Raw genomic sequence first — 13938 nt, forward strand, 5'->3', positions numbered from 1 at the left:
TCCTTTAAGCAGTGGAAAGCTAGTCACAGTGAGGCTGATAAAACGGAACACAGGCTATGGCAAATAAAATGCAAGTCTGAGGTCAGGCAGGCAAAAAGGGAATATGAGGAGCATATAGCAAAAAACGTAAAAACCAACAATAAAACTTTCTTCAAATACATTAGAAACAGGAAACCAGCCAGGGAGGCAGTGGGGCCCTTGGACGACCAAGGGGTAAAAGGAGTATTGAAGGATGATAGGGAAATGGCTGAGAAGCTAAATGCATTTTTTGCCTCCGTCTTCACTGTGGAAGATGAGAAGTGCTTGCCCACTCCAGAACCACTGATTTCAGGAGGGGTGTTGAAAGACCTGAGTCAGATTGAGGTGACGAGAGAGGAGGTCCTAAAACTGATAGACAACTTAAAAACTGAAAAATCACCAGGCCCAGATGGCATACATCCGAGAGTTCTGAAAGAACTCAAATGTGAACTTGTAGATCTCCTGACAAAGATATGTAATCTTTCCTTAAAATCTGCCTCCATTCCTGAGGATTGGAAGGTAGCTAATGTCACTCCCATCTTTAAAAAGGGTTCCAGAGGAGATCCGGGAAATTACAGGCCAGTCAGTCTGACGTCGATACCGGGTAAATTGGTGGAAACCATTATTAAGGAAAGAATTAGTAGGCACATAGATGAACAAAACCTATTGAGGCAGACTCAGCACGGTTTCTGTAAGGGAAGATCTTGTCTCACTAACCTGTTAGTGTTCTTTGAGGGGGTGAACAAACATGTGGACAAGGGGGATCCAATAGATATTATTTACCTTGACTTCCAGAAAGCTTTTGATAAAGTTCCTCATCAAAGGCTCCTAAGTAAGCTCAAAAATCATGGGATAGAAGGACAAGTCCTTTTATGGATCAAAAACTGGCTAGTTCATAGAAAACAGAGAGTGAGTGTAGGTGGGCAATTTTCTCAGTGGAGGGTGGTAAGCAGTGGGGTACCGCAGGGATCAGTACTTGGTCCACTGCTTTTTAACTTGTTCATTAATGATTTGGAGATGGGAGTAAGCAGTGAAGTGGCTAAATTTGCGGATGATACAAAGTTGTTCAGGGTGGTGAAAACCAGTGAGGATTGTGAGGCACTCCAAGGGGATCTGTCAAGGATGGGCGAGTGGGCGTCAACATGGCAAATGGGGTTCAATGTGGCCAAGTGCAAGGTGATGCACATTGGAGCCAAAAATCCTAAATATAAATACACATTGATGGGGTCTGAACTGGCAGAGACTGAGCAAGAGAGAGATCTTGGAGTTGTAGTGGATAACTCACTGAAAATGTCGAGACAGTGTGTGACTGCAATAAAGAAGGCCAATGCTATGCTGGGGATTATTAGGAAGGGTATTGAAAACAGATCAGCCAATATAATAATGCCCCTATATAAATCAATGGTGAGACCTCATTTGGAATACTGTGTGCAGTTCTGGGCACCACACCTTAAAAAGGATATTATAGCTTTGGAAAAAGTGCAGAAAAGGGCAACTCGAATGATAAAAGGGTTGGAACACTTTCCCTATGAGGAAAGGTTAAAGCGCTTAGGGCTCTTTAGCTTGGAGAAAAGACGACTGAGGGGTGACATGATCGAGGTTTATAAGATTATGCATGGGAAAGAGCAGGTAAAGAAAGAGGTACTTTTCTCCCTTTCTCACAATACAAGAACTCGTGGGCACTCCATGAAACTGCAGAGCGGTCGGGTTAGAACGGATAAAAGGAAGTACTTCTTCACCCAAAGAGTGATTAGCACATGGAATTCACTGCCACAGGAAGTGGTGGGTGCTACAAGCATGGACGGCTTCAAAAGGGAATTAGATAAGCATATGGAGCAGAGGTCCATCAGTGGCTATTAGCCACAAGGTATAGCTAGGGGCTCTGGGGCAAGTGATGCTCTGTCTTCTTGGTGCTTGGGGGGGGGGTCAACAGTGGGAGGGCTTCTAATGTCCTGGCCCCACTGCTGGACCTCCTGATGGCACTGGTATTTCTGGCCACTGTGTGACACAGAGTGTTGGACTGGATGGGCCTTTGGCCTGATCCAACATTGGCGTCTCATATGTTCTCTTATGTTCAAGTGATTCCTCCGTTTACATCTGCAATCAGCAGCACTAGGTAAAACGTTTTTTAAAAACTTAACCTCATTGTAGAATCAAACTAAACACTCATCCAAGTTTAAAATTTCACTATTTAAATGCTCCCAAGAGTTCAGGTTAGAAATACAGATATGTAAAACAGTCTTGAAGCATGAAAGCTGCCCCAGTCATTGATATAGTGATGGTCACAGGAATAACCTTTAAAGCCCATTGCTGTCTGGGACCGACATACCTTCAGGAGACTGACCAAAAGAGAGATCCGAGAGTCGTAGTAGATAACTCACTGAAAGTGTCAAGACAGTGTGCGACTGCAATTTAAAAAGGCCAACGCTATGCTGGGGATTATTAGGAAGGGAACTGAAAACAAATCAGCCAGTATCACAATACCCCTGTATAAATCGATGGTGCGACCTCATTTGGAATACTGTGTGCATTTCTGGTCACTACAGATATTATAGCATTGGAAAAAGTGCAGAAAAGGTTAACTAGAATGATAAAAGGCTTGGAACACTTCCCCTATGAAGAAAGGTTGAAGTGCTTGGGGCTCTTTATCTTGGAGAAACAATGACTGAGGGGTAACATGACAGAGGTTTACAAGATTATGCATGGGACAGAGCAGGTAGAGAAAGAAGTACTTTTCTCCCTTTCTCATGGGCACTCAATGAATTTGCTGAGCAGTCAGATTAGAACAGATAAAAGGAAGTACTTCTTCACCCAAAGAGTGATTAACACATGGAATTCACTGCCACAGGAAGTGGTGGTGGCTACAAGCATGGACGGCTTCAAGAAGGAACTGGATAAACATTGGAGCAGAGGTCCATCAGTGGCTATTAGCCACAAGGTATAGATAGGAACTCCTGGTCTGGGGCAAGTGATGCTCTGTATTCTTGGTGCTTGGAGGGGGGCAACAGCGGGAGGGCTTCTAGTGTCCTGGCCCTATGGGTGGACCTCCTGGTGGCACTTGGTATTTTTGGCCACTGTGTGGCAGAGTGTTGGACTGGATGGGCCACTGGCCTGATCCAACACTGGCTTCTCTTATGTTCTTATGACCGTTTCTCCTGGTATGTCCCCCAAAGAGCGCTTTGCTCAACAGATCAGAATCTTATGGTGATCCCCAGCCCAAAAGGTATCCGCTTAGCCTCAACCAGAGCCGGAGCCTTCTTGGCTCTGGCATCGGCCTGGTGGAACGCTCTCCCAAGTGAGATCTGGGCCCCGCGAGACCTAATGGAGTTCCGCAGGGCCTGTAAAACGGAGATGTTCCGCCAGGCCTATGGTTGAGGCAGCAGCAATTCCACCTGTATTGGCCTCCCCTTGCCTGCCTGCTTGTTGCTTGCTTGTCTGTTATAGCACCATCTCACCATCCACAGACACACCTGAAGTACAATCTCTTTTAAGAAGAAGACTCACCAAGTCGCATCAAACTACCATATTTTTCGCTCCATAAGACGCACCTAGTTTTTAGAGGAGGAATTGTGCGCCCCCTGCTGCCAGCATTCATAGTACCCCAGACAAGCCCAGCCGTTGAATGGAGAGTAATGTGCATGCGCACTGCTCTCCCCGCTGTCCACTAGGAAACGCTGCCTACTACAAACTCTTCTCCAATCAACGCAGTGATAACACAGCCAGCAACAGCACTCACTCCTCGCTTGCAGCCTTCCCTCCTCCTCTGTACGATCTCCTCCTTCTTGGCCGGGACCCGCTTCACCACGCTGCCACCATGGAATTGTACGTTTCCTGCCTGGACCCGCTCTCCTTCCATGCAGCCCCTGCTTTCTGATCTGGCTGCAGGCTGCCCCACGATCTTTCTGATTTGGCTGCAGGCTTTATAAGACGCACACACACACACCCCGCCTGCACACACTCACACTCAGCCGCCTCCCCCGAGGGCCGCGCTGCGGAGGAGAAGGGAGGAGGGAGCCGGGAGCTTTCCACCCCCCCCCGCCCGTGCGCGCACACACACACTCAGCGCGCGCGCGCACACACACATGCTGCAGGCTTCCCCACGGCATCATTAAGGTCCCCAACGTGCACTCTTTTTTGCAGTATTCGGTCCATAAGACGCACACACTTTCCCCCCCACTTTTTTTTGGGGGGGAAGTGCGTCTTATGGAGTGAAAAATGTGGTATGTGCTGCCATCTGACTGATCAAATCTAAATGGTTATTTATTGTTGTTTTAAAATAGGTTTTAATGATTAATTTATTATTGTTTAATATTGTTGTTGGTACCTGTTGTCACCTGCCCTGAGCCCTGCTATGCAGGGGAGGGAGGGCTATAAGCCGAGTAAATAAATAAATAAATAAATAAATAAATAAATAAATAAATAGCTTTAAAAGGGGATTGGATAGATTAATGGAAAAGGTCTATCAATGGCTACTAACCATGTGGCCTGGGATCCATTAGAAGCTTAGCAGCATATTTGAGCCTGAATACTTATTGGTCGGAAGGTGTCCAATATGCTACTGAGGAAGAGCAGAGGACAAGTACAAGTAACCCCAGAAAGAGTGAAGCGGCTGGGCCAAAGCCGAAAGGACGCTCAGTTGTGGATGTGTCTGATGGTGAAAGGAAAGTCCAATGCTGCAAAGAACAATACTACATAGGAACCTGGAATGTAAGATCTATGAATCAAGGTAAGCTTGACGTGGTCAAAAATGAGATGGCAAGACTGAACATCGATATCCTAGGAATCAGTGAACTAAAGTGGACAGGAATGGGCGAATTTAACTCAGAAGACCATTATATCTACTACTGTGGCCAGGAATCTCGTAGAAAAAATGGTGTGGCCTTTATAGTCAACAAGAGAGTGCAAAAGGCAGTACTGGGATACAATCTCAAAAATGACAGAATGATTTCTGTCCGATTCCAAGGCAAACCATTCAACATCACAGTAATCCAAGTCTATGCCCCAACCACTGATGCAGAAGAGGCTGAAGTGGACCGGTTCTATGAAGACCTACAACACCTCCTAGAACTAACACCAAAAAATGATGTCCTCATCATCATAGGGGACTGGAATGCTAAAGTAGGAAGTCAAAAGGTAACTGGAATAACAGACAAGTTTGGCCTTGGAAAGCAAAATGAAGCAGGGCAAAGGTTAACAGAGTTTTGTCAAGAGAACACACTGGTCATAGCGAACACCCTTTTCCAACAACCTAAGAGGCGACTCTACACATGGACATCACCAGATGGGCAACACCGAAATCAGATTGACTATATAATTTGCAGTCAAAGATGGAGAAGCTCTATCCAGTCAGTAAAAACAAGACCTGGAGCTGACTGTGGTTCAGATCATGAGCTACTCATTGCAAAATTCAGACTTAAACTGAAGAAAATTGGGAAAACCACGAGGCCATTCAGGTTTGACCTAGATCGCATCCCTGATGAATATACAGTAGAGGTGAAGAATAGATTCAAGGGTCTGGATTTGATAGATAGAGTGCCTGAAGAACTATGGACAGAGGTTCGTGACATCGTACAGGAGGCAGCAATCACCACCATCCCAAAGAAAAAGAAATGTAAGAAAGCAAAGTGGCTTTCTGATGAGGCTTTACAAATAGCAGAGGAAAGAAGGAAAGCGAAAGGCAAAGGCGAAAAGGAAAGATTTACCCAACTGAACGCAGATTTCCAGAGAACAGCAAGGAGAGATAAGGAGGCCTTCCTGAATGAACAGTGCAAAGTAATAGAAGAAAACAATAGAATGGGAAGGACTAGAGATCTCTTCAAGAAAGTTGGAGAAATCAAGGGAGCGTTCCATGCAAAGCTGGCCATGATAAAGGACAAAAACGGTAGGGACCTAACAGAAGCAGAAGAGATTAGGAAAAGATGGCAAGAATACACAGAAGAACTATACAAGAAAGACCTCGATGTCCTTGACAACCACGACGGTATAATCACTGACCTCGAGCCAGACATCCTGGAATGTGAAGTTAAATGGGCCTTAGAAAGCATTGCTAACAACAAAGCTAGTGGAGGTGATGGTATTCCAGCTGAGCTATTCAAAGTCTTAGAAGATGATGCTGTTAAAGTGCTGCACTCCATTTGCCAGCAAATTTGGAAAACGCAACAGTGGCCACAGGATTGGAAAAGGTCAGTATACATTCCAATCCCAAAGAAGGGCAATGCCAAGGAATGTTCAAACTATCGCACAATTGCACTCATATCACACGCTAGCAAGGTCATGCTCAAGATCCTACAAGCTAGGCTTCAACAGTACGTGGATAGAGAACTACCAGAAGTACAAGCTGGGTTTCGAAGAGGTAGAGGAACTAGAGATCAAATTGCCAACATTCGCTGGATTATGGAGAAAGCAAGAGAGTACCAGAAAAATATCTACTTCTGCTTCATTGACTATGCTAAAGCTTTTGACTGTGTGGATCACAACAAACTATGGCAGGTCCTTAAAGAGATGGGAGTACCAGACCACCTCACATGTCTCTTGAGAAACCTGTATAAGGGCCAAGAAGCGACAGTTAGAACCGGATATGGAACAACTGATTGGTTCAGCATAGGAAAAGGAGTACGACAAGGATGTATATTGTCGCCTTGCTTATTTAATATATATGCAGAGTACATCATGCGAAATGCTGGCCTGGATGAATCACAAGCGGGAATTAAGATTGCTGGGGAAAAGATCAACAACCTCAGATATGCAGATGATACCACTCTAATGGCTGAAAGTGAAAAGGATCTAAAGAGCCTCTTGCTCAGAGTAAAAGAGGAGAGCGCAAAAGTGGGCTTGAAGCTCAACATCAAAAAAACTAAGATCATGGCATCCGGCCCCATCACTCCTTGGCAAATAGAAGGGGAAGTCGTGGAAGTAGTGACAGACTTCACGTTCCTGGGATCCCAGATCACCGCAGACTGTGACTGCAGCCATGAAATTAAAAGACGCCTGCTCCTTGGGAGGAAAGCGATGGCGAACCTAAACAGCATGATAAAAAGTAGAGACATCACCCTGCCAACAAAAGTCCGCATGGTCAAAGCAATGGTATTCCCAGTAGTCATGTATGGCTGTGAGAGTTGGACTATAAGGAAGGCCGAGCGCCGAAGAATAGATTCTTTTGAACTATGGTGCTGGAGAAGACTCTTGAGAGTCCCTTGGACTGCAAGAAGAACAAATCAGTCAATCCTCAAAGAAATCAACCCTGACTGTTCCCTGGAAGGCCAGATAATGAAACTGAAGCTCAAATACTTTGGCCACCAAATGAGAAGGGAGCACTCACTGGAAAAGACCCTGATGCTGGGAAAGATTGAAGGTCAAAGAAGACGGGGACGGCAAAGGATGAGATGGTTAGACAGTGTCAGCGATGCAACGAACATGAAATTGAGCCAACTTCGGAGGACGGCGGAAGACAGGAGAGCCTGGCGGGAGATTGTCCATGGGGTCGCGAAGAGTCGGACTCGACTGTGCGACTGAACAACAAAAAATATTGCCTGAGGAAGATCCAATTTTGAAACATTGCTACATAATCCAGAGACGATGTTGATTATGTATTTTATGCCAATAAAAGGTATTTGTTGTTGTTGTATTTTTACACTAGGATTTTCTTATGATTTGAAGGAATTTGTTTATTCTGTTGTCGTGCTTGTTAACCATAATATACAGAAATAATTTTCTTTGCAAGTCTTGTTGACTGCTTGATCTGTGGGTCAGACTCTCACGACTGTTTTCTTTACATTTGTTCTCTGGCCACTATGTGAGACAGGATGCTGGACTAGATGGACGATCGGTCTGATCCTGTTTTTATGTTCTTATGTTTTTATATTCTAATGACATGTCTTCCTTTTTTTAAAACTGTGGTTTGGGTCCATCAGAGCATTTCTGCAGATAAAAGGATTTCCACCTGTGCAGCACAATTTGTTGGCCTTCCCCATCCCACTGCAGTCCAAAATGCACCTCCATGTCCCCTGTCCCAAAGGAGCAGAAAGTGACACTCCGTGAGTGGAAATTCTTCTGTCTATAAAAAGCACTCCAGTAAATCCAAGCCTTTGACAGGTGTCAAATAAGGAAGTCTCTTAGGTTCCCAACTCTCACATACTCCCAAATGTTAAATAGGTCAATGACTGAATACTGAAATCAGATAGCTAATACTGATGTCAAATACCGATGTCAAATATTTGCTCAACATCCAGCAAACAGATGACATAATAATGTATAGGTGAGAACTCCCGGGAACAAACCTGTGTCAGCCCTGCATCATTGTAAGGAACACGAGTGTTCTGGAGCAAAAGTCCCCAACCCTTTTGAACACATGGGCACATCTGTAATCCTGACACAGGGATGTGGGCACATCCTCAAAATGGCTGCCACAGGAGGGAGCCAACCACAAAATGTCAGGGAGCGAGGTCATGCAAAACTCCTCAGCATTTCAGGTAGAAGCTCTGTTTAACAAGAAGCCCTTTTAAATAACATATTGTTCAAAACTATTTTCCTGCATACATACACCTTACCCTCAGTAATGCAGTGAAGACCCTTGTGCTGTGAGGGGCAGCTGCTGCCAAACCAACTTTTTAAAAAAACCTGCACAGCCAATCAGAAGCCCTGCTGAGCAAAAGCCCCACGGGGCCCTTCCCACTTTCTAAAAACACTTGGCAGACACCAGGAAACAGCTTCCATGGCACCCACGGGCACCCTATTGGAGACCTGTGCTCTAGAGGTCTCTACTGTATTGAAGCCCTGAAGGGAGAAGGCAAGTCAAGAATGAACCCCTTACCGACACATGACCGGTTGTTGCTGGCCAGCTGGAAGCCAGGCTCGCACTGGCAGGAGAAAGAGCCAGGGGAGTTGACGCAGCGGTGCTGGCAATAGCGATACCGGCATTCATCAATGTCTGCAAGAAGAAAGGAAAATACAGGTATTGTGTCACCTCCTCCATCGCTGCCTTGCTGTGCCACTGAGCATGAACAGAGTTCTTTCACTCCTCAGTGAGAAACTGCAGCCTCCTGGGAATTAGATTAAGTTTCTTCTAAAAGGAAACAGGTAAACACGGCTGGTTGGGGCTCGGTTTGCCATCCCAGCAATGAAAGTTGGTAACCATTGTTAATGCAAGGGTGTTACATGACTGCAGTTGTGAAGCTAGAGCTAGAAATGAAGCTTGGGCTAGAAAGAGTATGGGGCACTGCAGTTGAGACTATCCAGCTAGGAGTGAGGAGACCTGGGTTCAAATATCTGCAAAAATAGGATGTGGGACAAGCTGGACCATTGGCCTGACTCTTGGTCAATCAAGTCTGGGGGCTGGTTTTTGTGTTATTTACACATTTTGGACCAGCTGATGGTGAAACTGGCTTTAAATGCAAACTGGGGCTGAAAGGATGACTACTGGTCAACGCAGAGACATTTATTAAGATCATCCCTTTCTAAAACACTGGATAAGAACAGAATTGTGTCTTGTGACACCTTAAAGATAAATAAAATTTATTTCAGGCTGTTTCCTGGGCTGGAATCCTTTTCATTTGCCCCCTCCCTGTATGTACATATGGCCATTGACCGAGGTTTCATTGCATGAATCTCCAGCCCACAAAAGTTTATGGTGCAGTAAATCTGATTAACAGGGCTACCTCCCTGGAATATATAACCCTTATGGACTGAAGGAGTAAGAGGTGTAAGAGAGCTCTGTGGGCCACCGCTATTTCCTGTAAGGTGACTCACTAAGTCTGATCTCATGGCAATGCTGGGATTGGTTTTGAATGTACAGATAGCCACAGTCTCAAAAGGTAGCCCCAAAGGGGGGGAGAGTTGCAACAGCCAATCGCATCGAGGCCTTGCAGACACAGCTTTCGGGTCAGAGGACATGGCTTGGCCCTGACAGCGCCTTTTCCTGAAATCGCTCAGCTTCTCGAGAGGGAACGCCAGCTGGCCGACTGACTCACCCACACACTCTGTGCCGATCTTCCGGTAGCCATCTGGGCACTGGCAGTGGAAGCCGCCCGGTGTGTTGATGCACTGCTGGCTGGGCTGACAGTCGTGCAAATCGTATTCACATTCGTCCGTGTCTGTACGGAGGGAAAATGCACAGCTGGAGTTCAGGGTTAGGAGGAGGAGGGCAGCTCTGTCAGAACAGAGAGGAAGGTGCAAAGTGAGTAGCGCAGCCGCTCTAATCAGACTTCGAGGGTTAGCCAGGAAAGCTCACATGAGCACATCTACCACAACCATTCATCTATCAACGTCAGTATTGTCTGCTCTGACTTGCGGTGGCACTCTCAAGTGGAGGTCTTTAACATTGCTTATTATCCCCAATCCCTTTCACTGGAGATGCCATGGCCCATGGACTGAACTGGAGTCCCTCTGCACGAAAAGCAGATGCTCCACCACTAAGCCATGGCCCCACTGGGATGAATCTGGAGTACTTGGCCTGGAGGTGGCTGGGGTGTACCATTTGCTGCTTCCTTTCAAAGATAACAATAATGACATTTATGACCCTTTGTGATCTTTGCAACAGCCCAGTAACCCAGTATTGTTTCCACCACATTGCAGACTGGGGCAAGTTACATGTTTGGGGTGGTATAGTGGCTTAGAAGCTGGGCTGTGAAGCAGAGGAGGTCCCTTGTTCAAACCTCACCCCTGCCACAAGCACACTTGGTGGTAAGGTTGCCAGCCCAGCCACTGGCAGGGGGTGGGGGGTAGGGTTGCCAGAGCCATGTTGGGGGAACTTCTGGAGATCTGGGGATGGATCCTGGGGAAAAGAAGAAGAAGAAGAGATTGGATTTATACCCCACCCTTCACTACCTGAAGGGGTTTCAGAGCGGCTTACAATCCCTTTCCCTTCCCCTCCCCACAACAGACACCCTGTAAGGTGGGTGGGGCTGAGAGAGCTCCCTTGAGAACTTCTTTTGAGAGAACAGCTCTGAAAGAACTTGTGACTGACCCAAGGCCACAGCAGCAGCTGCATGTGCAGGAGTGGGGACTCAAACCCGGTTCTCCCAGATCAGAGTCCACTCTCCTAACCACTACGCCAAACTGGCTCTACACTGGACAGGGCCCTCAGTGGGGTACACTGCCATAGAGTGCCACTCTCCAAATCATCCATTTTCTCCAGGGGGACTGATCTCTGTAGTCTGGAAACGAGCTGTAATTCCAGGGGATCCCCAGGCCCCACCTGGAGGCTGGCATCCCTACTTGGGGACCTCAGTACTTGTACGTTTCCCCAATGAGGCAAACAATGTTCCCCCCCCCAGTTTGTTTTGGGTCAGGAAAATTGATCTTTTGGGGGGGGGGGGCTTCAGGACCCTCTCCCCTATGCTGCATTCCTGATCAAAATCAGGCCTCCGTGTGCCTGGGAACCAAGTTCCTGGCACAGAACTCCTGGAACACATTCAGACAACAGTCTATGTGTGAACCGGCCCTCAGTGCCGCCCTGTCTGCAATACAGGGATAAGACTATTGACCTAATGGGTGGAATGTGAGTATAACCAGGGGTCATTTCCTGCGGGAGCGCACAGGAGCGGAGCTCCAGCAGCAAAGAGCCCAGGGGGTGGGCACATGCAACAAGCCCCACCCCCTGCTCCCAGCAGCCCTCAGTCAGAGCAAGAAGCAGCCAGGTAAGCTGCAGAGCTCCCCCCGGCCCCCCAGTCCGAAACAGTCCAGTGGCACCTTTAAGACCAAGTTTTATTCAGGTACAAGCTCTCCCTCCTCTGCGAGGACAGATCTGCTGGTCCCCCCCCCCCAATAGCTAGCAATCCAAAACAGTCCAGTGGAGCCTGAGCGGTGGGTGTTGCCTTCTGACACACTTCCGGTGATGTCAGGGGGTGTGGCATATGCACATAAGTTATGCTAATGAGTTATGCTAATGAGCTCCTGCACCTCTTTTTCTACGAAATGACCCCTGCATATAACTGTTCCTATTTTTAAGAGGGATAGAAATTATCCTTCAGATTATAGACCCAATGGTTTAATTGGCGTGCTGGCCTAATTATATGCTGAAGTCCTACTTCAAAGACCTAAGAGTGGGACTGTACCAGAAATTTTCCTATCAGACAGCATGGATTTAGAAATGGTCATTCAGCTATAGCCACGTTTTGTACTGGAACATATAATTCAGAAACAGGCGACTGGGCAGAAAAGTTGCCTGTTTAGCCCCTTCTGCTTCTGAGATTACGAACAAGTGGCACCTCTCTTGGGCATGGCATAATCTTCTTGTTCCAGCAACTCAGACACTTGACTTTTCCTTTAATTGTTTTAGGTGTCTCCTAGACTGCAGCCTCAATTTGATTTTTCCGTGCTTCTGTTGTGCCTCTGATCACAGCATGTTCAAAGGAATTGTTCCACAATGCAGGTTTTTGTGCAGAACTTCTCTGTGTGTGTGTGTGTTCTGCCTTCCTTTTCAGACTTGCTCGGTTTACAGCTTTTGAGGTGTTGTTTCTTTTCTGCCTGTGCTGTTGCAAACTTGCAATGGTGTACTCCATCGAATATTTGCGTATGCAGTTCGTTACCCCTTCCAAAAGCCCTTGCATACATGCCTGGCCTTTGATTGGCTAGCTGCTTTCCCACGTTTGACTGGTTGTTTTCATTGGCTGTGCAGCAAGCTGAGGCCGGAACTGGGCAACAACTCGCTTGGCAGAGGGGGGAGGGAGCAGCAGTTTATGCTACTTTTAAAATTCAGTGAAAGCGAAAACCACTGTTGGCCTTGTAAGATGCACACTACTGCATTTCAAAGGGGGGAGGGGCAACATTTTCCTTCCTTTTGTCCTCTTTTTGCACCACAGGCAGTAATCCATAATTGACTAAGCATATTTTAAAGGAAGGGGGAGGGAGAATCGAAGCAATAGCATCACTTATCCAGGAAAGCTGGTGGCCATTTTCTTATCTGAGCACACCCAGAAATTTGAGTGATTCTCTGATTCTCACAAGCTGTTTGCCTTTAAGGGTGAATAGCCTCTTCTGAAATATAGACCAAGATTAATTAAAATATGACTTATCATGAAGTGCACACAGGGCGTCAAAGGTGCCTGGACACGGTGCTCTGATCTGGTTTCAGAAAGAACAGGTGGGGGAACCACAAAACACACGGGGGGATAATCTCATCCCCCCCCACACACACACACACGAGTCCAGCCCAACCAACCAGCTTGAGACCCCGAAGTGACAGAGAGGGAGCCATTCTGAGCCCAGAGCTGCTGCCGGTGCCTGCCGCTGTTGAGCCTGGAGCAGCTCCCAGTATCTGCCACCATGGGGCCCACAGTGGCTCCTGACATCTGCCACCAGCATGGCACGACCTGGAGGAGTTCCTGGTGTCCGCCACCGCAGCAGCAGAGCCCCAAGCAGCTCCTTGAGCAGCTCCCAGTGGCCGCTACGTGCCTTCTGAATAGCCTGCCCGGAGCAGGGCCCGGAGTGCCTTCTGAATAGCCTGCCGCAGCTCCCAGACTCCAAAAAAGTTAAGGAAAGAGCATTTTCTGCGCTTTCAGGGGATTTAACCCCATCCCTGTGCATTTTTAAAAAACATTTCAGACTTTTCTGCACACCTGGGGAGTCCCCCAAATGTGCAGAAAAATCTCTTTAGCCTTCGTGTGGCCCTGTTCCACAGATTTAGATATCCACAGATTGTGGCCACAGGTGCCTAATAGTATATAGATGTTCCAGGTGGCAGCAGGAAGAGGGCTGGCTGCTTGTTTCTGATGTTCTGACTGGCCACGCCGGTTCATTTAGCACATAGGTGGTATATCACTGTTTTGATACATCACTAGCATGCAGATTTTTTAGTGTTCGCTGCCCACCAAAACAAAATGGTAAGGTAGATGGAGAATTTGAAAAGGCATTACAGACTGGTGGGAAAAAAATGAAATCACTGTTTCGGGGGGGGGGGGACCCACAGATTTTAAAAAAAGAAGA

At 47.0% G+C, this 13938-nt stretch overlaps 1 protein-coding gene across 1 annotated transcript in view; it reads right to left on the reverse strand.

The window, feature by feature from the left end:
- Positions 1-13938, reverse strand: part of EFEMP2 (EGF containing fibulin-like extracellular matrix protein 2) — a 50987-nt gene that overhangs the window by 18898 nt on the left and 18151 nt on the right. Inside the window, exons 5-6 of the mRNA XM_015423920.1 lie at positions 9984-10106; positions 8828-8944 (exon numbers count right to left, since the gene is read on the reverse strand). Of these exons, the coding sequence (XP_015279406.1) occupies positions 8828-8944; positions 9984-10106 (240 nt within the window). The remainder of the gene's footprint in view (positions 1-8827; positions 8945-9983; positions 10107-13938) is intronic.

Source organism: Gekko japonicus, unplaced genomic scaffold, assembly GCF_001447785.1.
Source record: "Gekko japonicus isolate JY-2015 unplaced genomic scaffold, Gekko_japonicus_V1.1 scaffold313, whole genome shotgun sequence".
Lineage (NCBI taxonomy): Eukaryota > Metazoa > Chordata > Lepidosauria > Squamata > Gekkonidae > Gekko > Gekko japonicus.